The sequence below is a fragment of the Thunnus albacares genome, chromosome 4, assembly GCF_914725855.1.
Source record: "Thunnus albacares chromosome 4, fThuAlb1.1, whole genome shotgun sequence".
Lineage (NCBI taxonomy): Eukaryota > Metazoa > Chordata > Actinopteri > Scombriformes > Scombridae > Thunnus > Thunnus albacares.
In genome coordinates this window covers 10,100,339-10,123,939 of record NC_058109.1, presented here as the reverse complement: position 1 = coordinate 10,123,939, position 23,601 = coordinate 10,100,339, and the positions used below count along the sequence as shown (strand labels likewise).

General features: G+C 40.1%; 1 protein-coding gene across 3 annotated transcripts; it reads left to right on the top strand.

Moving 5' to 3' along the window:
- On the top strand, nt 1-22,202 carry alpl (alkaline phosphatase, biomineralization associated). 3 transcript variants are annotated; one of them, XM_044349346.1, is made up of 12 exons: nt 1-92; nt 2,738-2,903; nt 3,410-3,529; nt 4,818-4,933; nt 6,661-6,835; nt 8,322-8,497; nt 13,009-13,149; nt 13,309-13,378; nt 13,518-13,652; nt 18,177-18,368; nt 18,480-18,599; nt 21,431-22,202. In XM_044349346.1, exons 2-12 carry the CDS (start codon nt 2,783-2,785, stop codon nt 21,694-21,696), a joined length of 1,632 nt encoding a protein of 543 aa, XP_044205281.1. In that variant the 5' UTR covers nt 1-92; nt 2,738-2,782; the 3' UTR covers nt 21,697-22,202. The 3 variants fall into 3 exon arrangements, with proteins under 3 accessions (XP_044205281.1, XP_044205280.1, XP_044205282.1); XM_044349345.1 differs by having other exon boundaries at nt 1-157; XM_044349347.1 differs by lacking the exon at nt 1-92 and adding an exon at nt 1,712-1,748.
- Nucleotides 22,203-23,601: the final 1,399 nt, after the last annotated feature.

The window sequence follows — 23,601 nt, the reverse complement described above, 5'->3', positions numbered from 1 at the left end:
ACCTCTATTCTCAGGCCCCCGCAGCAACAGTCGAACAACTGTGGCCTCATAAAAAGGACCGAGAGAGCAGCGACAAGGACACACATTTCAAGGTGAAGGACTGAATGAACTGCACGCACATTTGGAGTTAGATTTCTGCTCCGGAACGATACTTGTAGTAAGTAAAACTACAATACAACTTTTTTTTGTCTTGTTCTGTACAAATCAGGTTGCTTTTGAAGAAACGTGCCGTCGGAATCGTGTATTTTTTTTTGTATTTTTTTTTTTTTTTTTTTTGGCATCTTTCCTCTCAGCATCCGCTCTTAGTATTCCTGCGAGTTTATCCTTTAACTGTAGATTTTGGAAGAGAGGGGTATTTGATCAACTGTTGCACCGAGAGCAGGTCTTTTGTGAATCCTGTTTTTCAGTAGGGATTAAATAGTGGTCCTTGATGGGATTCAGAAGTATAGTTTTATTTAATTTATACAGGATTTGATGTTGCAAATTCCTGATTGTGACCTGTAAATCATGGAAGTGGGAGATTGTACACGTGCTTTCTTTAGGTTCATGAGTTTTCCTTTAATTCCCTTTAACCCCTTAATGTTTTGGAAGTTACAATAAATGCCATGTTTGTACGTATATCTCATATGGGGTTTTTTTAAGGACAGAATTTCAGACGTGGTGTGGACTTTTGCAGATCTATTTGGGGGCTTTTGGATATGAAAGACTTTTGAGAGGCTCTACTTTATAGTAGTGCAACCCCATGAAGTCAGTTGTTGGCAGAGTAATGATGAATTCAGTTTTTTTTATCTAATAAATATCCACACAAACAGTAGTGTCATTGGCCAAGCAATCAAAGCACAAGGAAACACAGGTTTAAATTTCAAAATTGTGTTTTATTTTCCCCCCAAAGATTCAAGAAATACAAATAAATAGAGATAACTTAGTTAAGTTAAAGAGGTCAAAAGAGTTAAAAAGAGGTCAACAAAACATAACTCTACTGGAAAAAAAAAGGCTTACAAAACAAGACATTAACTTGACTAACCGACCTAACAGAATGAGACATGACACTCCTATGTGTGATAATTGGCTTATCAAACCAATTATCACACACAGTGGAAGACAACATAGTCAATAACTAAGACTCAACACACAGAAATCCGGATCACCTGAGGTGAGCCTCTGCCTGCCTGTCAGCCCTACAGCTCTGAGCACAGTTTAAAATCTTAATCCTTGCGTCCAATGCGTCTACTTGCTAGAGGACCCGAGTGAAGCAACACTTGCCTCAGGCTCAAACAGCAGCTCAGGATAGAGCTGAGGAGGGTGGGCTGAAACTATTGCTCTCTATCTAAAAAACCAGTTTGGTTTGGGCACGCTGGTGCAGTCCAGTGCTCGGTGACACCATGACTGAAGCGGGACTTCACGTGTTACTGACCACTGCCCTGTCTGCCATCCTGCTGGTAGCGGTGGTGGCACTTCTCTGCTTCTTCACCTGCAGACTGGCCGGTTCACTGCCTCTGGGTGGACCTGGCAACTTCTGATGCCGCTAAGCACAACTGGCCCACTGCATCTGAGGAATGGTAAAAGCGTGTAGCTTCTGGCATTTTTAATTAATGCTGTACCTTGTTGTAATATCCATCAATGTCTATCTGATTGGTGGAGGTGCTTCTTTTCTTATGTCCTGGTTGGTTCAGTCTTGCCTGTTTGTTATTAAACCAGATGGTGCAGCCTGGCAGCCTGAGCAAGCGGTTGGAGGTGTTGATGATGAGGTGATCTTTGCAAGGAGTTTCATTATAGTCAGTAAGAGCACTGGGAAGGTATGATGCGTGTTTGGTTAAATGACAACAGGCTGGGACTTGATGGTAAACACATCTAACAAAACAGGCTGTCATTCATCATCATATAGTGTTGTACTTAGCTTGCGGTTTGGAGAGTACAACACAAATATTTGCACACAACCTCAGCAAAAAAGAATCAGAAGCCTCTTGTCAGAATTAAAAGATTTTTGTGATAAAAGTATCAGTATCTTAAGTTTCTTTTCTCATGGTTGGATGTGTCCAGTCAATCATTTAGTGTTAATCGGCTTTGTTATGGCCCTTAAACCTCTCGGTGCTATGGAGCTCAATCCCATTAAAATGACCTTGACTATAAGCATGGGGAAGAAAGGAGGAGGGTGTGGATAATTATAGATGAAAGCCTGACTGGCCAGGACCCATAAGGAGCCCCCATTGTGACTACTTACATTCACAGCAAGGCCTCCAGCTTAACTTTACGAAGCTTTGCTTTTGTTTCCGATGCAAAGCCTGATGGTGGGCTGAGAGATCCACTTTTAAAAAGGGAGTCCAGGTTCAATAATGCAGAGGCATGTCTTTCCTCTACACAGTTTTGAAAACATGAAAACAGTCTGTTGGTTGTTTTCTAGCCTCCACTCCTAAACAACCTTATTTGGCCTGTTTCTATATTTGAGAAACCTATGACGTGAGAGAGGGGAGTAAGTCCACAAGGAGATCCCACTAAGCAAAGAACCAATACTCCTGTGGAGTTTCCTATTCAACAAGACAAACCTGCGGTTATACTGGTCATTTACAGAGTGTGAATATTTGTAGAGCATGAGCAAGAAATGTGTTATTTGCCTGAATCAAGTGTGCTTAGTCAAGCCATCACAGAGTAAATAAATATTAAACCACTATGTCAGAGTCAGTGTATGACGAGATGACACAGACTTAATTACTAGTGTCCTTTTTTTTTCCTCTTGTAGCCGTGAGGCGACGGCAGACAGGCTTCCTCAGCTTCTCAGAGTTGCATGTTATGGCTGTGTAGAGAAACACGTCAGCCACGCAGAGACAACAACATGAAGGTGACAGCCCTGCTCATCATTTGCGCCTGTCTGTTCTTGGAGAGTTTGGGGAACCCACAATTCCCTGGTAAGTTCCTGTGTTAGTCTTGGAACCATTTCAGGAACTTCAGAAGAGTTTTCCTGTTTTTAAAACATTGGGTGGTATTGTTACCAGAAAATAAAAGGAATTCATTGTTTAAAAAACGCTCACCCTACTGCCCTGCAGGAGGTAGATGTGGATTTGTCTTGCAACGACTTGTGTCGTCGCCTTTTTCAAGACTATACAAGAGATGAACCTGGTTAAATGTGTAGATGCGAAATTGTATGTTTCTGTGGTTCATAGAGCTCACATAGTGTGACATACAGCTTACACTTTTCCTCTATGTACACAATATGGGATCAAGTGGATAAGACTTTTGTGTGATCATTGCAAAACTAACACTGAAATGTTAAATAAATTACAGTCAGTGTCAATGCATAATCTGTCCAAATTCACATAGAACATGTTACATTTTGACAGACAAACCTAAACCTTTATCTATCTGGTGATTCCTTGAACTAAAGCTAATGAGACGTGTTTATTATAATACACAGAACAAGAAAAGGATCCCAAATTTTGGAATGCGTGGGCCCAGCGGACCCTGAAGAACGCTCTGACGCTGCAAAATCTTAATAAAAACAAAGCAAAGAATCTCATCCTCTTCCTTGGAGACGGTAAGTCACGACACCATGTTCTCTACATGCTAATGTGTGGCAAGAAATGATGAAATTCCAGCAAAACGCTGCGTAAGTCCACTTAAAGGTAGAAGGTAACCTTGCTGCAGGGGGATTTGATTTTCAGTAAGCTCCTCATTAAAGACCAAAAATTGTCAGTGCAGAGCTTTGACCGCACTTCCTGTCAGTTTTTGTTAGATAAGATTAAGTACGGACAAACCAGCAGAGCCAACAGTTTAATTTAAGCCGAAACTATGCGATAGAGGACGGATATATTTCAGGAGAACATGAATGAGATTTTTCAAACACGCAAGGTGAATAATGAATAATGGGGCCACAAAACAACTGTGCTGCCATCACATCACTGAGCTTGTGTTTGTGCTTCGTCGCTCACTGGTCGCACAATAACTTTTTATCCTCCATCGGGCCTCCTGCTCTCTGTTTGGACTATAGGCACAACATGACATTCTTGCGCAGTGCTGCATGCATGGTCATGTCAGCGGAGTTGGAGAACAACAGGCAGCATCTTACGACTTTTTTTTTTTTTTTTTTTTTTAATTTGTTTTTAACTGTGGACACAACAGGAAATGATTGTCTCAGTGGAAAATAAAAAAAAAAAGTTTCTCAACAATTAATTACCAGGAAAGACGTAGGGGGGGGAAAAAATGTGCTTAGGGATAGTTCCCTCATTTGTTTTTCTTCCTTTGTACAATACAAGAATGATGTGGTTTACCGCTCTTATACTTTCCCGTGATCATCTTTAATTTCAAGCATTTAGTTTACAAAACCAAACAACAAATAGTCAAGGAAAATTAAATTCACCCACGTGGGGCAGAGGAAAGATTGCTTCCCGAGACATGAAAAGTATAATACACGCTTTCTCCTAATTTATTATAAAAAAAAAAAAAAAAAAAAGCATTCAGTCTAGAAAACCAAACAACAGAAAGTCATGGTAAATTAAGATCATCCAAGTCTGGCATGTTATAGATTAACTACATGACCTAGAAAGTGTATGTTTTGTTTATCTTTGCTTTTTGTTGTTCTGCCAGTATCTGAAGTTTTTTTAAGGCCCATTCAGGTTGTCAGGCAGATTGGCACTGAGTTGTTAGTTTGGACTAACAGCAGTCATCTCCTTCTATGTCAAAGAAAGCAAATCTTTTGTGTTGCGCAATGTGAGTGAATCAGTACAATGAAAAGTGTTTGTTTGTTACGTGAATGCTCATCCTGTCAACCCCCCTTGAGGGAAAACTAATGCAATACTAACAGTTGACCTGTTTTTGGTGTTAAGGGATGGGCGTTCCCACTGTGACGGCCGCTCGTATCCTGAAGGGTCAGCTGAACGGACAGAGCGGAGAAGAGACACAGCTGGAGATGGACAAGTTCCCTTTTGTCTCTTTGGCCAAGGTCCGACTTGGTTATTATGTCACACAGTATAGCGCAATGTATTGATCTTACTGTTGCCAGTAATGGCTTCCTGACAAGGTCTGTGACCGTAAACAAGGTCATTCATAGTGTGATGTCATACTGGCTGTGTATTATATTACAGAAGTGATGAAAAAGCCTACCAGACATCATAGAGTAGTTTTATTATTTATACCTTAGGTCTGCAAAACATCAGCAACTATGGCTTTATACTTATCAGTTGAAGTACAAGTTGATATTCTAGATTTTCTTACTGTCAACACACGAATCGATCCTACTAATGATTATTAGCTGTGTAGCCATTGCGTGATTTAACATATTGACTAACTTATTGAATGAACAAAAGCACTTTAGTTTATTTTGAATCCTACATACACTGTCCTGCTGCCTAAATACCCCTTACGGCTAATGCTGCTGCAACAAATCTATATTAATCCACAGTTGAAAAAAAAGTTCCGACCCCTTCTGTTTACTCCTGTTTGCATAATGTTTGCTGAAAACTGCAGTGGCCAGCTGTTTTTAGGAAATAAACTGAGCCTTTTTTTTTAAAAAAAAAAAAAAAAATAGAAAGGGCTTCTCCACATGTCTTCCAAGCAAAATGCCGCTGAATCAGGTGCTTCTTCTTCTCCTTATGCCCTCGTTGACTCTGAAAACACAGTGGCGTTGAAACATCGGTCTGTTTACACTATCAAAGGGCTGAAAATCAATCCATGTGCTCCAGGCTTGTATCCAGGCAAGTATTTGTCAGTTGTTGTTGTGTTTTTTTTTAAATATTTATTACAGTAGGAGCCAAGGGTTGTTGAACTGAAAGACAGACAAGGGTGGAAAGTCAAAACCCCAAAGTTTCTCGTATTTGGATAAAATCCAAATCAGACTTTTTTTTGGAATTGCTTTGCCTTTACTGGATAGTGGGCAGTGAGGAGGCAGACAAGAAACAAGGGGAGAGAGATGGGTATGACATGCATCACACAGTAAGCATTCGGTTACCAGGGCGTCCCCAAATCCAAATAAGATCTAAAACACTTTGAATCACACTTAACCACATATATGCATCTCTGTTTGGAGATCATAAATCTGCCAACAGAGACGATAACGGATCTGATAAATCTGTCATCCTTTGAACCAATCGTCTTGATTTCCTGGCTCTACTCCATTGCAGCTGAAGCTATTTGGTAACTGCCAAAGTCTTATGCCCTCCAGCAGTTTAGTTACAATAACAGGTCTGTCAGCTAGCTAACAACCATACATAAATTAACACAAACACATATAAACTATCAGCGAGCCAAACGTTTTATCATCATGGGTTCCTCATTCACGACGATCCCTCACCTGCACAGTTCAGTGCTCTGTGGGAGGTTTTAACGCTCACGTATGTGTCTTGGAGAGACGGTTGCATTTACACCTTTTCAACATCTTGCAGGAATATGTCTGCTGCAAGACACGTGAAGTGTAAAATGGGTTTCAAAAAGCACTGAGAGACAAACAAATGCATAGTTGGTTTTGATTGTGGATTTGCTGACAACAAGAAAAATAAAGAATACTGCCAGCCTCGTCCTTTAACTCATTCACACCTTTTACATACATATTGTATGGAAAGCATCAGCCCAGCGTCATGTGTAAACTAATAACATCCCATCACCAGCATATCAGAATGATCACAATCCTTTTTTTGAATCCCAATGACATGTCAACGGCCTTTATCTCTGCAGACATACAACACCAATGCACAGGTGCCGGACAGCGCGGGGACAGCCACAGCTTACCTCTGCGGGGTCAAGGCCAACGAGGGCACGGTGGGAGTGAGCGCAGCTGCTGTCCGATCCCAGTGCAACACCACAGAGGGCAATGAGGTCACCTCCATCCTCAGATGGGCGAAAGACGCAGGTAGAGTGAGATGATATAACACAACACAAGCCGTTTTCCAGGCTGTGTCTTTGTCTATGGGGATGCAGAACTGTAATTTTTTACAGTTGTTTGCAAATTGTAGCGTGCGTTTCAAGTCAGAGGAAGCCTAATTGTGGCTGTGGCTAATGCTGTGTTACTGCAAATTGGGAATACTCACTGGGGTGTCTCAATCGCTCAAAGCAATGACTTTGAAGTGGTTTTGAAAGCGGCGCTTTTAGTACGTGTTTTTTTTTTTTTTTTCCACTCTGCTCATTCCAATTTTTAGCTTTGAACCAAAGTTATCTTCTGCAGTTTGTAAGTGACATTCACCTGATCCAAAGGTTTACTTTTTATGTATTCTCATTAGAGACGACAAGGAGTAAACTTAATACTAATTTTAAAAAAAAAAAAACTTTTTGCACATCTTTGAAGTTTCATCAGGTTTTTTTTTTTTTTTCTCACCTTTCTGAACCCTGATGTGTCTGTATCCTTGATTCAAGTGGTTTGTAGTGTTGTTAGTACATATAAAAACAGTTGCACACGGGTGTTTGATTTTAAATTAATCAGTTTAATGTTGTTTCCATGGAGCCAAAAGGCAACATACATCCCACACCTACATCTCATTTAAACAGTTTCAATGAAAATCCTGAAAGATAGCCACCTTTTTGTAAGAGTTCCAATGAACGACGTCTGATTTTCTTTAAGAACGTGCTTCTACTTTTCCTACTTCATGCTGTTGTGCTGTCTGCTTAAGTGCATGTAACGTAACTCCTTAAAGACCAAACAACAAGAGGCACAGAAGAAAAGGAGACAGAGATATGGAAGGAATGAATACAGTGGATTTTCAGAGGGCAAAGGTTGGGGATAAGTTAGAGGTGGGTTAGGGTCAGGGTGTGGGGTTCAGGGGGTCACAGATAATGAGAGATCCAGTTAGTTCTCAGTGAATATGGCAGGCAGCGGCTAACCTCCTTTACGAAGCAAACAGACATGGAGAAGTGATCATTTTATGACATTTTAAGACAGCTGGTTCCTAATTTATTGTTACACCTCCAAGACACATCATAGCCACTACTGTTGTTTTCATTTTTTTTTTATATTTTCCTAGAATTCCAGCAGAGAGCAGTCGCAACTCGCAAGTAGAGATGTTTTTCACATGATTTAAAGGATAGGTTCAGACTTTTTCTATTTCAATACACAATATTCACATCATGCCCACATGTACAATAAAAGATTTATTGTTTGTTTGTAATCATTCCTCCTGTCATAACTGGCTGTTCTTGTTCCATGCAACGACGCACTCTCAAGTTAAGCCAAAACTAAAATGAGGTAGCAGTCTGAACATCTTCCAAAGTTACGGCCACGGTTTAATATAACATTCCTTCTTTGTATCCAACTCTGCAAGAATACGCTTTCTGGTGAAACACTAAAACTGAGCGTGTGTGTGTGTGTGTGTGTGTGTGTGTGTGTGTGTGTCCGTCCTCTGCAGGCAAGTCAGTGGGAATAGTGACCACGACTCGTGTCAACCATGCCACTCCCAGTGCTGCTTATGCCCACAGCGTGGACAGAGACTGGTACTCTGACAACGAGATGCCAGCCGAAGCACTGCAGGACGGCTGCAGGGATATCGCCAGACAACTCTTCGAAAACATTCCCAACATCGATGTGAGTCAAAAGTATTTATTGTGATCAGCGCTGAAACGACGATTTGATTGATTAGACGATCCACAGAAAAATAATCGGCATAAGTGAATCAAACATTTCCTTGTTCCAGCTTCTCAGTTGTTGCCTTTTTGTTTTTCTTTGTCTTATGATTGTAAACTCAATATTGTTTGGTGTTTTAAGTGTTGGTTGTTCGTAAAGATTTGACTCTGGGGCTCAGAACAACCCGACAAAGGAAAGGACTCTGTTGAATAGTCACGCTTATACCACGGCCACTTGCCAACAAAATGCCATATAATCACATCTAAAAATACAATCTGTTAATTTTCACTTTACCTGGGCCTCAAAATTCTTGCCATTTGTGTTCCTAGGCAACATCTAGCTAAACTAAATAATAAGCTAAAGGTATTTTACTGATTGCTCTCAAATCTTGAACATAACCTATCTCACTGCACAGTATTATTATCAATCTTACCAGTAGACGTCCTGTTTCATGGAGTTAATGTTACTCCCGTCTCCCTCTGTCTCACACAGACAGACACATTAGCTCTCCTTTGCTGTCTCTCTCTCTCTCACTGGCAACTTCTCCGCACCTTTTTTTATTTTCTGTTTAGTTTCGGTCACATGTTCTCTCCAGTCCTCTCTCCTCTGCAACAGCTGCTCAGACCTGCAGGCTACCAGCTTCACTGCAGCAAACCTCCTTTCTTTCCTCCTCCTGCCATTGATTCAGACATTCAGATTCCCACAAATAACACATTTTAAATTAAACATGCATGGTTCTGACTTAGCAGCTGGTTAGGATTAGGGTTAGTTTATCTATCTATCTTTTTTTGGTTGTTATTGGTGATGGTTACAACCAGTTCCAGGTTCTTATGCGTCACCACATAGAGTTTAGCACTGGTATGTTGATTTATAACTGCAAACTGTTATGAAGAGTGAAGCGGTGCAGATGGACCCAAGTGCAGGAGACTGCAGGCAACAGGAACTTGAAGAATAAATCTTTATTCAAGACTCAGGAACAGGATACAGGATTACAGGCATTGAAAACCAAACAGAACAGAACAAAGGATCCAACAAGGCTGAACTGAAACACAGGACTAAAATACTAACTGAAAACCTCTCTGACTCTGCTGGTAATGGTGACAGGTAGCAGCAGTTGGGCGGTGTGCTGTGTGTGCTGTGGTTTTTAACTTGTTTGATTTGTCTTGTCTACTTTTTTTTTTTTTTAACTGATCAGCATGTGACAGAAGCAAAAATGACTCACCTTTGTTTGACTGGCTTCCTCCTCATTTTAATGCTTTTGTGTCACTTCTTGTGCGGACTTTGTGAATACCGGGAGCCTCTCCACTATAGCCATGAGTCCCCCCCTGCTTCCCTGCAACTCTGGTGTGGGCAGCGTAGATCTCTTGACAGCCCTTCCCACGTAGATCACCCAGCTGGATCCTGCTGTGGGGGATAAGGCCGCTGTCTGATGCCCCTTCCCACGGGGATCCTTGCCAATGTCCAGCTATTCCGAAAAAAGTTGATAGGCTTCAGGCAAATGTCAAGTTCCTGATGGAGTATAAGAGCACTTGTCATCTTGCTTTAACGGAAACATGACTCGAGGAACAAGACTCACAGTCCAATCTGGAAATCGAGGGCTTTAGAATACCGTTTCATCTTGACAGAGACTCCACAGTGACTGGTAAATCACTCGGTGGGGGCTTGTGTCTCTATCAACAAAAACTGGTGTAACACTGTGATTGCTAGGGAGACACTGTGGACCCCCGACATTGAACTCTTGTCTGTATCCCTACGTATCCTTAAAAATTGTGCCGAACAGTTGGCAGGTATATTCTGTTTTATTTTCAAGTTGTCTCTCCATCTTCACAGGGTTCCTTTATGTTTGGAAGAAATCCATTATTGTACCTTTGCCAAAACAATTCTGCAAAGACACTTAAGGACAACAGGCCTGTGGCACTTAACGTCTCTGGTTATCAAATCACTTGAGAAGATTGTGAAGGATGAACTTCTGAAGAAAATGCTGGCAAATTTGTATCCGCTTCAGTTTGCTTACAGGTCTGGCAGGGGGTGTTGGCGATGCGACAGGCACCCTACTTAACATGATTCTGGCAAAGACTTTTGTACATCTAGTTTTTATTGATTTCTCCTCAGCTTTTAACTGTATCCAACCACATATTTTAAGCAGAAAGGTTAAGGAGAATCCACAGCATTGATCCTGGCCTGATATGTTAGCCTATGGACTTTTTAACTGAGAAGTCACAACATGTGAGAGTTAAGTGTTTTATCTGATGTTGTTTTTTCCTCCCCCGGATCGCCACAGGGGAGCGTCCTCTCGTCTCTTTTATTTGTGTTGTACACAAACGAAGTGCCAAAGCCAATATTTGAGGCGTCATATCTTCAAGTTCGCAGATGATTCAGTGATTGTGTCTCTCCTCAGCAGTGACGACCCTGATCATGACCCTGTAGTGGCAGGATTCACAGACTGGCACAGCACGTCCTTAAAACATCAATGTGTCTAAAACTGAAGAGATGACAATAGATTTCAGGAAGAATCCTATGGTCATCTCCCCTGTGTTAATTAATGATCAGGCTGTTGAAGTTGTGCAGCAGAACAAATATCTTGGCACTGTATTTGATGATAAGCTGACCTTCGACCCTCATGTGGATGCTGCATGCAAAAAAGCCCACCAGCGGATGTATTTTTATCGTAAACTTTGTAGATTCAATGTGAACAACACTTTTATGAAAATGTTTTATTGAATCCGTCTTGACTTTCTCCTTCAGCAGCTGGTATGGGTCACTTGCCCTTAAAAAAAAAAAAGAGAGAAACAAGCTGCATAGTATCCTCAAAGTGTGCAGCAATATTGCAGGCACAACCCTTAATGATTTGACTCTTTTGTATCAGGTTAGGACTTGAGGAGGGCCAAGTCAGTCCTGGCTGATCTTAGCCATCCCCTGTCCAGGGAGTTGCTCCCGTTTGGCTGCAGATACAGTCTGCCTACATGCAGGACCAATAGGCTTAGGAATTCTTTTGTTCTGGCTGCCATTGGCCTTTTAAACAATGCATTGTTGTGTTGTATTTATTGCCTTTAATACTCCACGTGTTTTGTTGTATTTATTCTTTTGTGTGATGGTTGTGTGGTACTGCTGGCTGTACAACAAATTGTACATATTGGGGATAATAAAGATTTCCTTGAACTGACGAGGAGATGAGGTGCAGGTAGGGAGATGGGCGGAGAAGCTCAGGTGAGTAGAGTGAGATGTTGGAACAGGAGAACAGGCGGGGAGCTGATGGGCTGAGGGAAACAAGGGGAGCAGGGCAGGGCTGACGAGACTGATGCAGGACAGGTGTGTAGAAGGGCAGAGAGAAAAGCAGGCTGGAGAGGAGCATATGAACACAGGAGGAAAAACAGAGCAACAGAAAACCAAAAACCCAGAAACACAATCCTCTTCATAATAATGCGACAACACTCCAACCTCTCTCATCTGTAATAAACAGAAAACCTAGCTAGCTGGTTAGCATGCTAACCTCAGTAGATATCTTTGCAACACAATACATGTAGGTCTTTGGCATAATGTCAAAACTGTTATTTCTTCACAAATTAAACAGTGGCTTCTAGCGTTAGTTTTATTTTTTAAAATATCATCCATGTTGCTTGTCTTACACCTACAAACAAGGTTTTGTTTTTTGTTTTTTTTTTTAAGGGAGTTGGGCATGAGCGTTAAGTTCAGGGTGTGGTTTCAGCGCCTTCAGCGGACATGCCTCCAGCATTTCAGAGCTTAGAATACTGCATGTTTTTCACGATTATGAAATCTAATTTTATATACTTGGCTATCTTTTTTTAATCATTCTTATTTGGCTCGGTGGTTAATAACACATTTTTCTGTGGTGTGGAAAAACTCAGAGCACATATTTATTATTGCTTTACATGCACTTTAATAACTGAGACAGAGTATAAGCTGTGTGTGTACAGACCAGAATGAAAACAAAGACAGACTAACTTATATAGGCAACTTAAATAATTATCATGGCAGATAGTCTCCTTTAAAGGTCCAACTCAAACAAGTCTTCTCCCACACAGTCCAGTCTAAACAAACTGGAGGACTGGTGGAGAACGGCAGCTAGGAACATAGAGCCACACTCTGACACAAACAAACAGTTATAGGACTCCAATTATACTGTCCAGTTCCTAAAAGTTAATCCATACTTTCCAGCAAATCAGAAATGGGGAATTTTCTGATGATGAAAATGAGGTTTCACTGGAAAGCGCTCAGAGTATCAGGTGATTTGGCTTGTAGTGACCTAGAAGATGCACACATATGTAACAGATACTTTGTCGAACATCTACTTGTTACTTGCTAAATACAAACACTGATTTATAGTGTAACCAGTACTCAAGCTGATGATGATGTTCTGTTTAAATTGTTGCTCTATAATACACAGGATCATTTGGTCCTAAAACAGATATATGACTAAGGTTGTATGTTTCTGTTCTGTTGTTGCTTTTCAGGTGATTATGGGTGGAGGGAGGAAGTATATGTTCCCAAAAAACCAGTCGGATGTAGAGTACCCTGGCATGGCGAAGCACAGCGGCACAAGAAAAGACGGAAGAAACCTGGTGCAGGAGTGGATTGACAGGATGAAGGATAAAGTAAATTCCTCCCCCTCGTCTCTCTCTCTTTGCTCTTTTCGTTTCTCTGCAAGCTCTTTTATCTTTCCAATTACATTTACATATTTAGGAGTTCAAAGTGTTACAAGTCGCACTGTGCTTTACATTTGTGTCTTTTTTTTTCTACCTCTAACTGTGCAGAAAGGCCATTATGTATGGAACAAGAAGCAGCTCTTATCACTGAACCCTAACAACGTGAATTACTTACTGGGTGAGTCTTGAGTCTTGTGGCATTATGAAACTCTCATTGAAGTGTAAATGAAGAGCCATGTGTGTATGCATCTGCTGTAGGCTTATTTTCTGTGTGTAACATCCTATTTCTCCCTGAACCGTGCTTTGTGTTGCATCAGGTCTCTTTGAACCTGGGGATATGGTGTATGACTTGGAGAGGAACTCTGAGACTGACCCTGCACTTACAGACATGGTGGACATTGCCATCAAGATCCTGAGGAAGAACCCCAGTGGATTTTATCTGCTGGTAGAAGGTGAGTTGGTACCTCTGTCATGGTTGGACAGTCGTCTTTTGTTATCGTGATGATTTAATAAAGAGCTGTAAGGTCTACTGAGTTAGTTAAGTCTTAGTATGTGTCTTAGACATCGCAATGTGGACAGTGAATGTCCCTTAAGGTGCAAATACAAACTGAGATTGTTGGGCTGATTATAGTTATTAAAGCCTGACTGGTACAGGATTTTTGATACTGATATTGATATTTGAGAGTTTAAAAAACCTGATAATACTGTATATCTTCTGATATTAATTTTCTTTACACAACCACTAACATAAAAGAAACATTTTTGGATGAGGTTCGCTTTAATTGTTTTTTTTTTAAATTGAATTGAAAATTGAATGTACTAGGCAGCTGAAAAATATATAATAATAAGCTTTAGACAAAATATAGAATGGTGACACGACATATCTTTGGCATTTCTATACTTTAATTTCCAGTTATTTATTGGTAGACATATACACTGATACTGATATATCTGCAATGACCGACTTGTCTTATAGTTATTACTTTATATGGTTTGTTTGACGGCGTCTGTTACAGTCTAGGCCAGCTGGTGTTGACAGCTGTGTGTGGTATTTAATGATTTGGCTTGTTTGCCTTTTGACACAGTTGCTACCTAATCTTGTTATGTGTTAGGTTAGATTGTTAAAGGAGTATTTAAATTGTTTTTGGAAAAACACAGTTTCTTTCGGAAAGTGACATGAAATTTAGGCGAATCTCAAGTTTGTGTACAGAGCCGGAGTTGGAACATATAGTTGGCTTAGCATAGCATAAAGACTGGAAGCAGGGGTAAACAGCTAGCCTGGCTCTGTCAAACACAGGGGTTGGTATGTCTCTGTAGAGGTACAGTAACAGTCACAGAGTTGTATATAGAGTGAACAAACAAGATACAGTGTGTTAATTAGTGAGCTTTAGAGGTGATAGTGTTTTTTTCCACTTTGGACAGAGCCAGGCTAGGATGCTAAGTACTGTAATATGTTGGTGTCACTTTTCAACTGACTGCATTCATGATCCAACACAACAAGACATGATTACTGTTGTTCTGTTACAAAGGTCTGATGTGACTTGTACAGTTCCTCAAAAATAAAGTAAGGTCATGGATGACTGCTGACTGACAAAGGAGACATGACACAGGCTGTGGTTCACTAACAGTGCTATTGAGCATGAATCCATCGGCACACTTATCATTCAGTTTCCAAGTAAACTGTCCTTCAGACCTCTAAATTCTTTTACAATGTGCAAGTTTTAAGATTATTTTTTGGCATTTTTTGACTTTATTGGACAATGGGCAGTGAAGAGTCAGACAGGAAACAAGGGGAGAAAGAGATGGGTATGACGTGCATCAAAGGTCCCTGACTGGAATCGAACGTTTCCAGTCATTGTGGTTATGTTGCAGACGCAGTAACCCTTCGGTTACTGGGGCACTCCTACGATGAGAAAGTTTTTGTCTGAAGTCAAACAGCATGAATCTGAATGAATGAATGAATGAATCATAGAATGACTCAATATTATTTCCGTAGCTCTGGAACTCTATATTACGACATATCACTGAGTAGCATTTAGAGTTAGTTCAAAGGCAAGTATTTCTCCAGTCTTCTACCATGCTGCCAACTTCCCTTCACTTAATTGTCGCTTCAAGGGAAAATGTATTTTGCAGCACTTAATAAAATACAATGAGAAAGATATAACATTCGGTAACATTCACGCAGAATAGATTGGAAAAACATAAAAGCCAGAAAACATCAAAGCAGCCAATGACTCAGAGGCAGGAGAGAAGTGGACAACTATGTTGGAGGCACAGAATATAAAACTGCACATATCAGCTATGCAAAATACTTTTTGCTATGAAGGAATTTTTATTATCTGTTGCTGTTTATTATTCTAGGCAGCCTTTGTAGGAGAGTGTTGGTCTTATCATCATCATTGTTGGAGTATTCATACTTTATTATTTAATTACCTCATTATTGGGGGCACCACCTCCTTTTTGGTTAGGATTTGTTAGTGCCAGGAGGGAGCACTAATCCTTGTTCGATTTAATTAATGAATCAGCCTCATAATCGTAAGTTCTTGTCCCAAACAGTGACCTCTGTTTACTGCAGCTCAAAGAAACAACCAAACACTTTTAGGATAAATGAAGACATTTATTAATAGCTAAAAGTCTTGAGGATACGCGATAAAGCATAGATAATATACATAAAATAACAAATAAAATTAAATAAATAAATAAGGTCTATGAATGATAATAAAAATAATAAAGAAAATTATTCAGTGGCTCGAAGTGCGCGACTCGAGGCTTAACGTGTTGCATCGGGGAATGCTAAGGTAAAGCTAATTCAACTTCTCTAAATAAATTATTTTATGCCTAACTGTTGAGGTGTCTTGTCGTGGTAAGGGCGTCATCTTGGCAGGTCCAACGTTGTTTGATGCAGCATCACTAGCAATGTTGCTGTGAAAGAGCCCAGATCAGCTGTGGGCTGTGGCGCATCTCAGTGGATGCAGAGGCATTGAATCGAGCCGTTTCAGGCTGCTCTGGCAGAGCCTTCAGGCCGGCTTCACTTCTGGGTTGCAGTCTTGCTCTCAGAGAGCAGTTTCAAGTGTTCTTCTTCTTTTTCTGCTTCTTCTTCTTCAAGAATTGAAGTTGCAGATTCAGGCTTTTGGTTGTCTTGTAGTAACTTAAGTTGAATGTCGAATAAAGTTTAGTCTGACTACACTCAAGTCTTCAGCGGCATCTACTTCAAAATAAAATACTGAACGCGTTTACTTCAAATTAAATTACTTATTAAATTAAATGGAAATACGAGACTTAATGTTACTAATAAAACAAAACAAATTAACTTGTTGCAATAAAAGGTTAACACGGATATATTTGGTTGAAAAACAAATAAAAGAGACGTCTTAAGAGCTTTCTTGAGTTCTTAGAGGCCAGCTCAAAGAGGAATCTCTCTGAGGCTGTTTTTATAAGTTAGAATAACACGGGAGGAGCTTTGGGTGTGTTCTAACGGATTTCGCACCGAATTATTGATGAATATTCAATTTCTTTGTTCTAGGGGCTTTAGGTGTGGTTGGTGCTTTGCAGCCTGCGCCTCATGAAGTAAAGGAATTTGGGGAAATCTTATTCTGAGTTTTTACATGCAAAAACTCACACTTCAAGTCACTGTTGCCTGTTATTTCACATTAAAGCTGTAACACATTCTTTTCATAATGTCCAAGCATTCATGATATTTCTGATTAATAATGGTCCTGTCAGCTTGTATCATATTTGTAAAACCATTCAAGAAACAGTTAAGCAGTTTACATGATTCATAATAAATCAGTTCTTCTAATAACAAACATTAACCTTCATATTAACACTTCATGATGTCTAAGCATACAACCGTCATTGATTCAACTTTCTCAAACTACCTACACATCTTAAACCATCTACTGAAATAAAGTTTAAAACTATGGCGAAAGGAAATAAAGTTAGGCAACACTTATATGATAAGATTATTATTATTATTAACAATGAGAGAAAACTTTAAACTCACATCCTTCAAATATTATCTTTACATTATTTTAGAAACTTCATTCTTTCAACACAACTACTTGTCTAATTTAACTACTAGAATATGATTGTCTATGAGGTTAATGGATCACAAGTTAAACACTTAAAATACAAATACATGGTTATCAAACATTCATTAACTCTTCACATAAGGGAATTTAACTCTTGTCAATAGAAGATAGTATGGTTACCTGTTGTATAAAAGGTTAATAAAATCTAAGTCTTATATTTCTTTAGTAGATAGTCATACATATATGAAAGTTATACCATTCTTCTTGTATTTACATGACAAATAACATGATATAAGTCGCATAATGATCAGACATTTAATTTACATGGATTTCAGGTTTGCCTTAGATTTGAGAGGGGGCTTCACAAAGTCCGCATGAATTTGGGTTAGTTTATGGCGTTGTTGATAAGAGTCTGTCTTCCCTCTAAGGTGGGAGTAGTTTTCCCCCGGTCCAAGTGGCCTTTAGGGTCAGTTCATGCTTTTAGTTTGTGTCATAATTCAACTTATCGAAATGGTTTATTAGGAGGTCTTTCCTGTCAGTCTGTTGAGCATCACTGATCAAACCCCCACTCAAAAGGTTACAAAGATCAGTTCTGCAGGCCGAGGGTGCGCTCATACAAATTTAGGAATCCAGGGAGTCTGTCTCTTATTTTCCGTAAGAATCAAAGATTAGTTAACACAATCAAAGAACAAGCGGTTGTCGTCCTACGTCATTGTTATTGGAAAAAGTACTGAAAAATCTGTGAATGACCAATGTCAACAGAATGTTAGAGTAGGCGCAGGAAGTTTGGTATTGATAACAATGTGTATTTGAGTATGTTGAAAGAAGCACGGTTACAGTCAATGGCTGTGGAGGGACTGACAAACACCTGCAAGTATGTCAATGATTGTTTAGTCAGACTGAGAGAATGAGACCACTGACTGGTATTGTTTTCCTCTCTATCAGGAGGACGTATCGACCACGGACACCATGAGGGCAAAGCCAAGCAGGCTCTGCATGAAGCCGTGGAAATGGACCGGGCCATCGGCAGGGCAGATCTCATGACCAGCATCCATGATACGATGACCATAGTTACTGCTGACCATTCTCATATGTTCAACTTTGGAGGTTACACAGCCAGAGGAAACACAATTTTTGGTATGTAATGATGATGTAATAGGAGGTAGGAGGTCACATACTGTATATTTGTACATTTTCAGTTTCATTAAGTTGTGATAATAAAGCCAAATACTCTGTCTGCATCCACAGGTTTGGCCCCCATGTTGAGTGATGTTGACCAGAAGCCCTTCACCTCCATTTTATATGGGAATGGACCTGGTTATAAAATTGTCAACAGTGCAAGGGAGAACGTCTCCACCATTGACTACCGTAAGTGAAATGATTTAACCACCAGATTTAGATATATTCTATCAGGAGCAGGGTTAAGGCATTTATGGTGGATTTTCACCCTTTATGTCGTTGCATCTAAAATAAAAAAAAAAAATAAAAAAAACATCTATAATCTTAATTCTGTCCACCTTTAACGTTATCCGTTCTAGGGTTTATATAGATCAGTATGTTAAATGTTGAAGTATTCATTTTAGCTGTGCAGCCATCGGTGTGAAGTCTGAGGTCCAGATGGGACCTCTCATACCCCCTTTCCACCAACTGGAACCTAGTGCTGGTGCTGGGCTGGTGTTGGTGCTGGTTGGCTGTTGGTTCAACTAACGAACGCTCTAAGAACTGCTTTGTTTTTCCACGGGCTAGAGAGCCAAGCCATTATGTAACTGTACACGCCTCCAGTTTCCTAGCAACACTAACTTCAAGCACTTCACACTCTAAGATAGTAGGTGGTGGTAATGCACCATAACAGTGGTTGCCACCCGCCATAAAATGGAAAAAAGCAGAACTTCAAGCACAACAGCAATGGCGGACTACATTACCATCCATGTACATCACAGCTTTATTTTCTCTGGTAGATACTGCATAATGCCTATTAAATGAATGATTAAGTATGCCATTACCAGCAGACTGATCACACTGAAGTATACTCAAGCAAGAAGGACTGTATCACATGACTGACGGCTGTCTCGCCCTGTGTTACACCATATTTGGGGACCCATCAGACTGTGTGACCTGAAGTATTGGAAGAAGTACTCAGATCAGGCTGTGACTGATATATTAAAATACTGCTTATGCATTCATACTCATCAGTATTAATGATGTACTTTGTTAAATGTATTTAATACATCAGATAAGTTTACTTAAGTAAAGGATCTGAGTACTTCTTCCAACTCTGCAGGTCACACAATCTGATGGGTCACCAATGTGGTGTAACACCAGCCAGCGGCTCCTTCACAAAAGGTGTTATTTGGATAAACTGACCACATATTAGGAATCTACATACTTACTTTCTTACCTGAAAAAATATTAAAACTTAATAAAGTGACATATTAATAATTTTTAGCCTGGCCCAATATCTCCACCACAATGGCTGAGATTTGTTTTTGGTTGGTCACGATAATCCCGCCCCCAGCCCCTGATGTAAGTGGTTCTTTCTTCAGGAATAACAAAGAGTTGGTGCCACTCTGGAACCAGTTTTCCTGGCCAAGAGCCGGTTCTTTTGGCTGTCATAACGCAAAGAACTGGTATGAGATTAGGCACTGGCTCTGAACCAGTCCTCGAACTGCCTTGGTCGAAAAGGGGTATTAGCTAGCAGCTAACTGTTGATTGTCACATGATTGACTTGCAAAACTGAGTGTGCAGGCAGAACCTTCAGTGTAAAAGCTCTCAAACTAAGATTACAGACACAAAATCCTGTTTTCAAGCACACCTTTATGAACGATATAAGATTCCATACAATAGACAATACTACAGTTTTAGTAAAGAATATGACACTATAAGAGGCATTGCACCACCTTCACATGTAAAACAAGCATCTTTCATTGGAAACAACTGAGAACACTAACAGCAAACTAGAGTAGATCACAGAATAACATGTACAGGAGTTATACTGTGTAGTCACGAGTTAGTTATACTGTAGTATAAGTTTCAGAGGTTTGTCTTGGATTAATGCTACATAACTAAGATTATAAGGGTGGATTTACAGTTAAAAAGAACCTCCTTATTTATCTTACACTGACCCTTTATGAAGCCCCTCATTTCGGCCTCGGTGTGAAACAGGCCATTTTAGCTCCTGTCTCTTTAAGGCCCCCCTCGTGATAAGCCCACTCTGTTCTGATTGGTTAGCTTCCTGCATCAGAGGCTATGTCAACCATGGATGTATTAAGAAGAACTAGACACTGGACTCAAAGATGGCGTCTGTTCATTCCTATGAAAGTTGCTCAGTGGCACATGAAGCCAAAAAATCGACTTCCCGCGGTAAAGAAATTACCCAGATGTTGCTCATGCTTCCTGATTGTTGGGTCCATATAGAGCATGTGCACTAGAGACTTCCGCTGGCCGACGCGGCTAACTTCCGGTTGGCTCTCTGCTCTTTTTAATGGGGATAAAATAATTTAGTCATGCAGCTCTTCTAGACTTTCCAAATGTTATTGGACCGAATGGATCAAATTCTGATTCTGAGTAAAACGAGTCATATGCAGGGGTTGTGACTCTCAAAAAATGTATTCATTGATTTAGCTGCTCTTTTTCCAATGATTGTCTTAAAGGGGGGGGATTCTTTTTGGGCCAGTGTGCATCACATGATGGACCTGGAAGTTGTAATTACATGGTTTGGCCACTATGTCAAATTGGCCTCACAGCCCGGCACTGTTCCTGTGTGCTCGACGTCAACAGACTATGAATAGTAGGACTATAATAACTATATAATAGTAGGATTACTATCTGAAATATGCAAATGGACAATGCAAACAACGCATGGGAAAAACCTTAGCAACAACTGTAGCAACCAAGGCTCCGGAATGGACGGCCGTTTATGGGCATGTACAGTGATCTGACGTCAGCTTATCGACAAGGTAGTAAAAAATGTCACAAGCGTTCAGAGCAGGCTGAAGCCCTGGCTTTTAACTTGCAGGGAGCATTTCTACATATGTTAACCTCACGTTTTGGAACTTTGACCATTGTTTAGCATCAATATCTGACATCATAACTATATAGATAACAGAAAATCACAAAAAGCATAATATGGCTGCTTTAATGTCTCAGAAGTTAAAAACAATAATATCTTTACATCATCTCCCTGTGTTCCTTCCTTTCAGAGGAAAACAACTACCAGGCCCAGTCAGCTGTACCTCTGAGCATGGAGACTCACGGAGGAGAGGACGTGGCCGTGTTTGCTAAAGGTCCGCTGGCTCACCTGCTACACGGGGTCCACGAGCAGAACTACATTCCCCACGTAATGGCATATGCAGCCTGTATTGGCCAGAACAGGGAACACTGTATGTTGCAGGACGGGACAGCCGGTTTACGCCCCGTCCTCTCTACCATTGTTGCCCTTCTCACAGTCACCCGAATTCTGTGCTGACCTCCCCCAACAGCCCTCATCCTGTTAATAACCCTGTTTAAACCAGTCATACATTTCCAGATTTTGCTGTTCTTCTAATTTACTCTACACCTTTTTCATCATGGGACCACTGTTTAGGCACTTGACCTGTTAAACCTCTTTGTTAATGTAAACCCTTTAGGTTTGAATAGATACATTGGCTTTGCAAATGTTTGATTATGTTTCAATTTTTAAAAATGTGCAGATAACAAAATCTACCTCATAAGCTTGCAAAAGATCTCTCATGTAATTATGATGTGTTCAAAAAGAAATTATATTTCAAAGGACAGATTTTGTGCCGAAACAAGAGGCAATTGAATGTACAGTATAATTGACACAAAAGTAAAAGATATCATGGATAATTCGTCAAACACCTTGTGCATACTTACAAATAGCACTGAAAAAGCCCACCTACCATCATCTGTGTCCAATAACAGAAGTTGTACAATCTCTTAACCAATAAAGGAAATGTCTTCGTTTTCTGATAATCTTTTGTCTTTTTTGCTGCAACATTTCAACTTCCCCAAAATGCACATTTATGAGATTTTATTTTGATTCCCTGCATACATAGTTGCTCTCAATTTCTCCTTATCCTTAAACATTTCTTGTGTTAGTGCTCTGACTATTCTGCAGAACAATACTGAACAAATAAGTGAAGCAAAACGTTAGAAGAACTGAATATTAAGGGGAAAAAGAGGAGTCTTTGACATATGAGACCAATTAAAGGCTACTGACCTACTGTACAGATAACACATCATCACATGGTCAAAGTGAAAACACATTTATGATTTCTCCCACCTCTCCCCAGAAATATCTGATATTGTATGGCACTAAATAGCATGCCATACAACATATGTTGTACTTTTCCATCTGTTCTGTTGTGGCTTGTGAAGAATGTGAATGGAATGAAGCATTCCTTGGCATCATGTGGTCACTGGGAAAACAGAGGAGGACACATGGTGGCTGAAGCACGAAAAGGGGAGGTTTATCTTAAACTGGTATGAAATGAAATCCCCACACTGTCATTTGTACAATCTCAGTATCAGCATATATAATGGCTGTTTGGAGTCTGGTAAGGGCCTTGGGGGACCAACTTTATGCTTTTATGTAAACTTCCTTTGCTGATAAGGATTTTTCTTCCATTCCTCTTGGCAGCCAAATATCAATTTCCTGTAAATCCTGTTTTATCTCTTGTGTTCTATATTTAGAGATAGATAGCAATGGGTATCAGATTTTATGGCATGAATAATCAAGTGAGGTTTCAACCTCCAACATCCTCTTCCTCTCAAATACATTTGTACATGACTCACAGTGGAGTTTTTTTTCCAGAATAATGAAACCTACTATTTTCTAAAATGATTAAATGGCTGATGAAATGAAACCAGGAAAAGGTCTTGGTGGTATCTTGTATGTATTGTAAGTGGTCACCTTGCCAAAGCTTTGCTACTCAATCCATCATCCATAAAGGCAAGCAGTTCAGGTGAAGAACTATAGCTGCTGAAGTCTTTGTCCCTTGTCACTCACATTTTTTCAGCCGGAAGCGAGTCAGGTCTATAGAAAGGCTTGAGACAGCTTCACCAGACGTACAATTTTCTCAAGCAAGCCATGGTTTCTGGTGAGTTCATATTATGGAGCCATGTGTAATGCTGCATACCAGAGACACTGTAATTTTCTATGTCTTAAGCCTCTCCCCGTGTGACCATCCTTTTCTGCAGCCAGTATGTACATTGTGTCCTTGGCTAGTGTACTGTAGTTGTAGCATTTCTCTGTTAACACTTTAAAGGACCACACCAGTAGTTTACATTTTAGCCCATTTACTACAAATCATATCTGCTTTACAACACAAGTAATCATTCCTGAGCTGTTTTTTGTACTTTATCTACCATT

Excerpts from the sequence above, each read along its gene's own strand:
- alpl (XM_044349346.1), top strand. The coding sequence starts at position 2,783 with ATGTTATGGCTGTGTAGAGAAACACGTCAGCCACGCAGAGACAACAAC. Across the intron at positions 13,379-13,517 it reads CAACGTGAATTACTTACTGG|GTCTCTTTGAACCTGGGGAT; the intron begins GTGAGTCTTGAG and ends GTGTTGCATCAG. Across the intron at positions 18,600-21,430 it reads CGTCTCCACCATTGACTACC|AGGAAAACAACTACCAGGCC; the intron begins GTAAGTGAAATG and ends CCTTCCTTTCAG.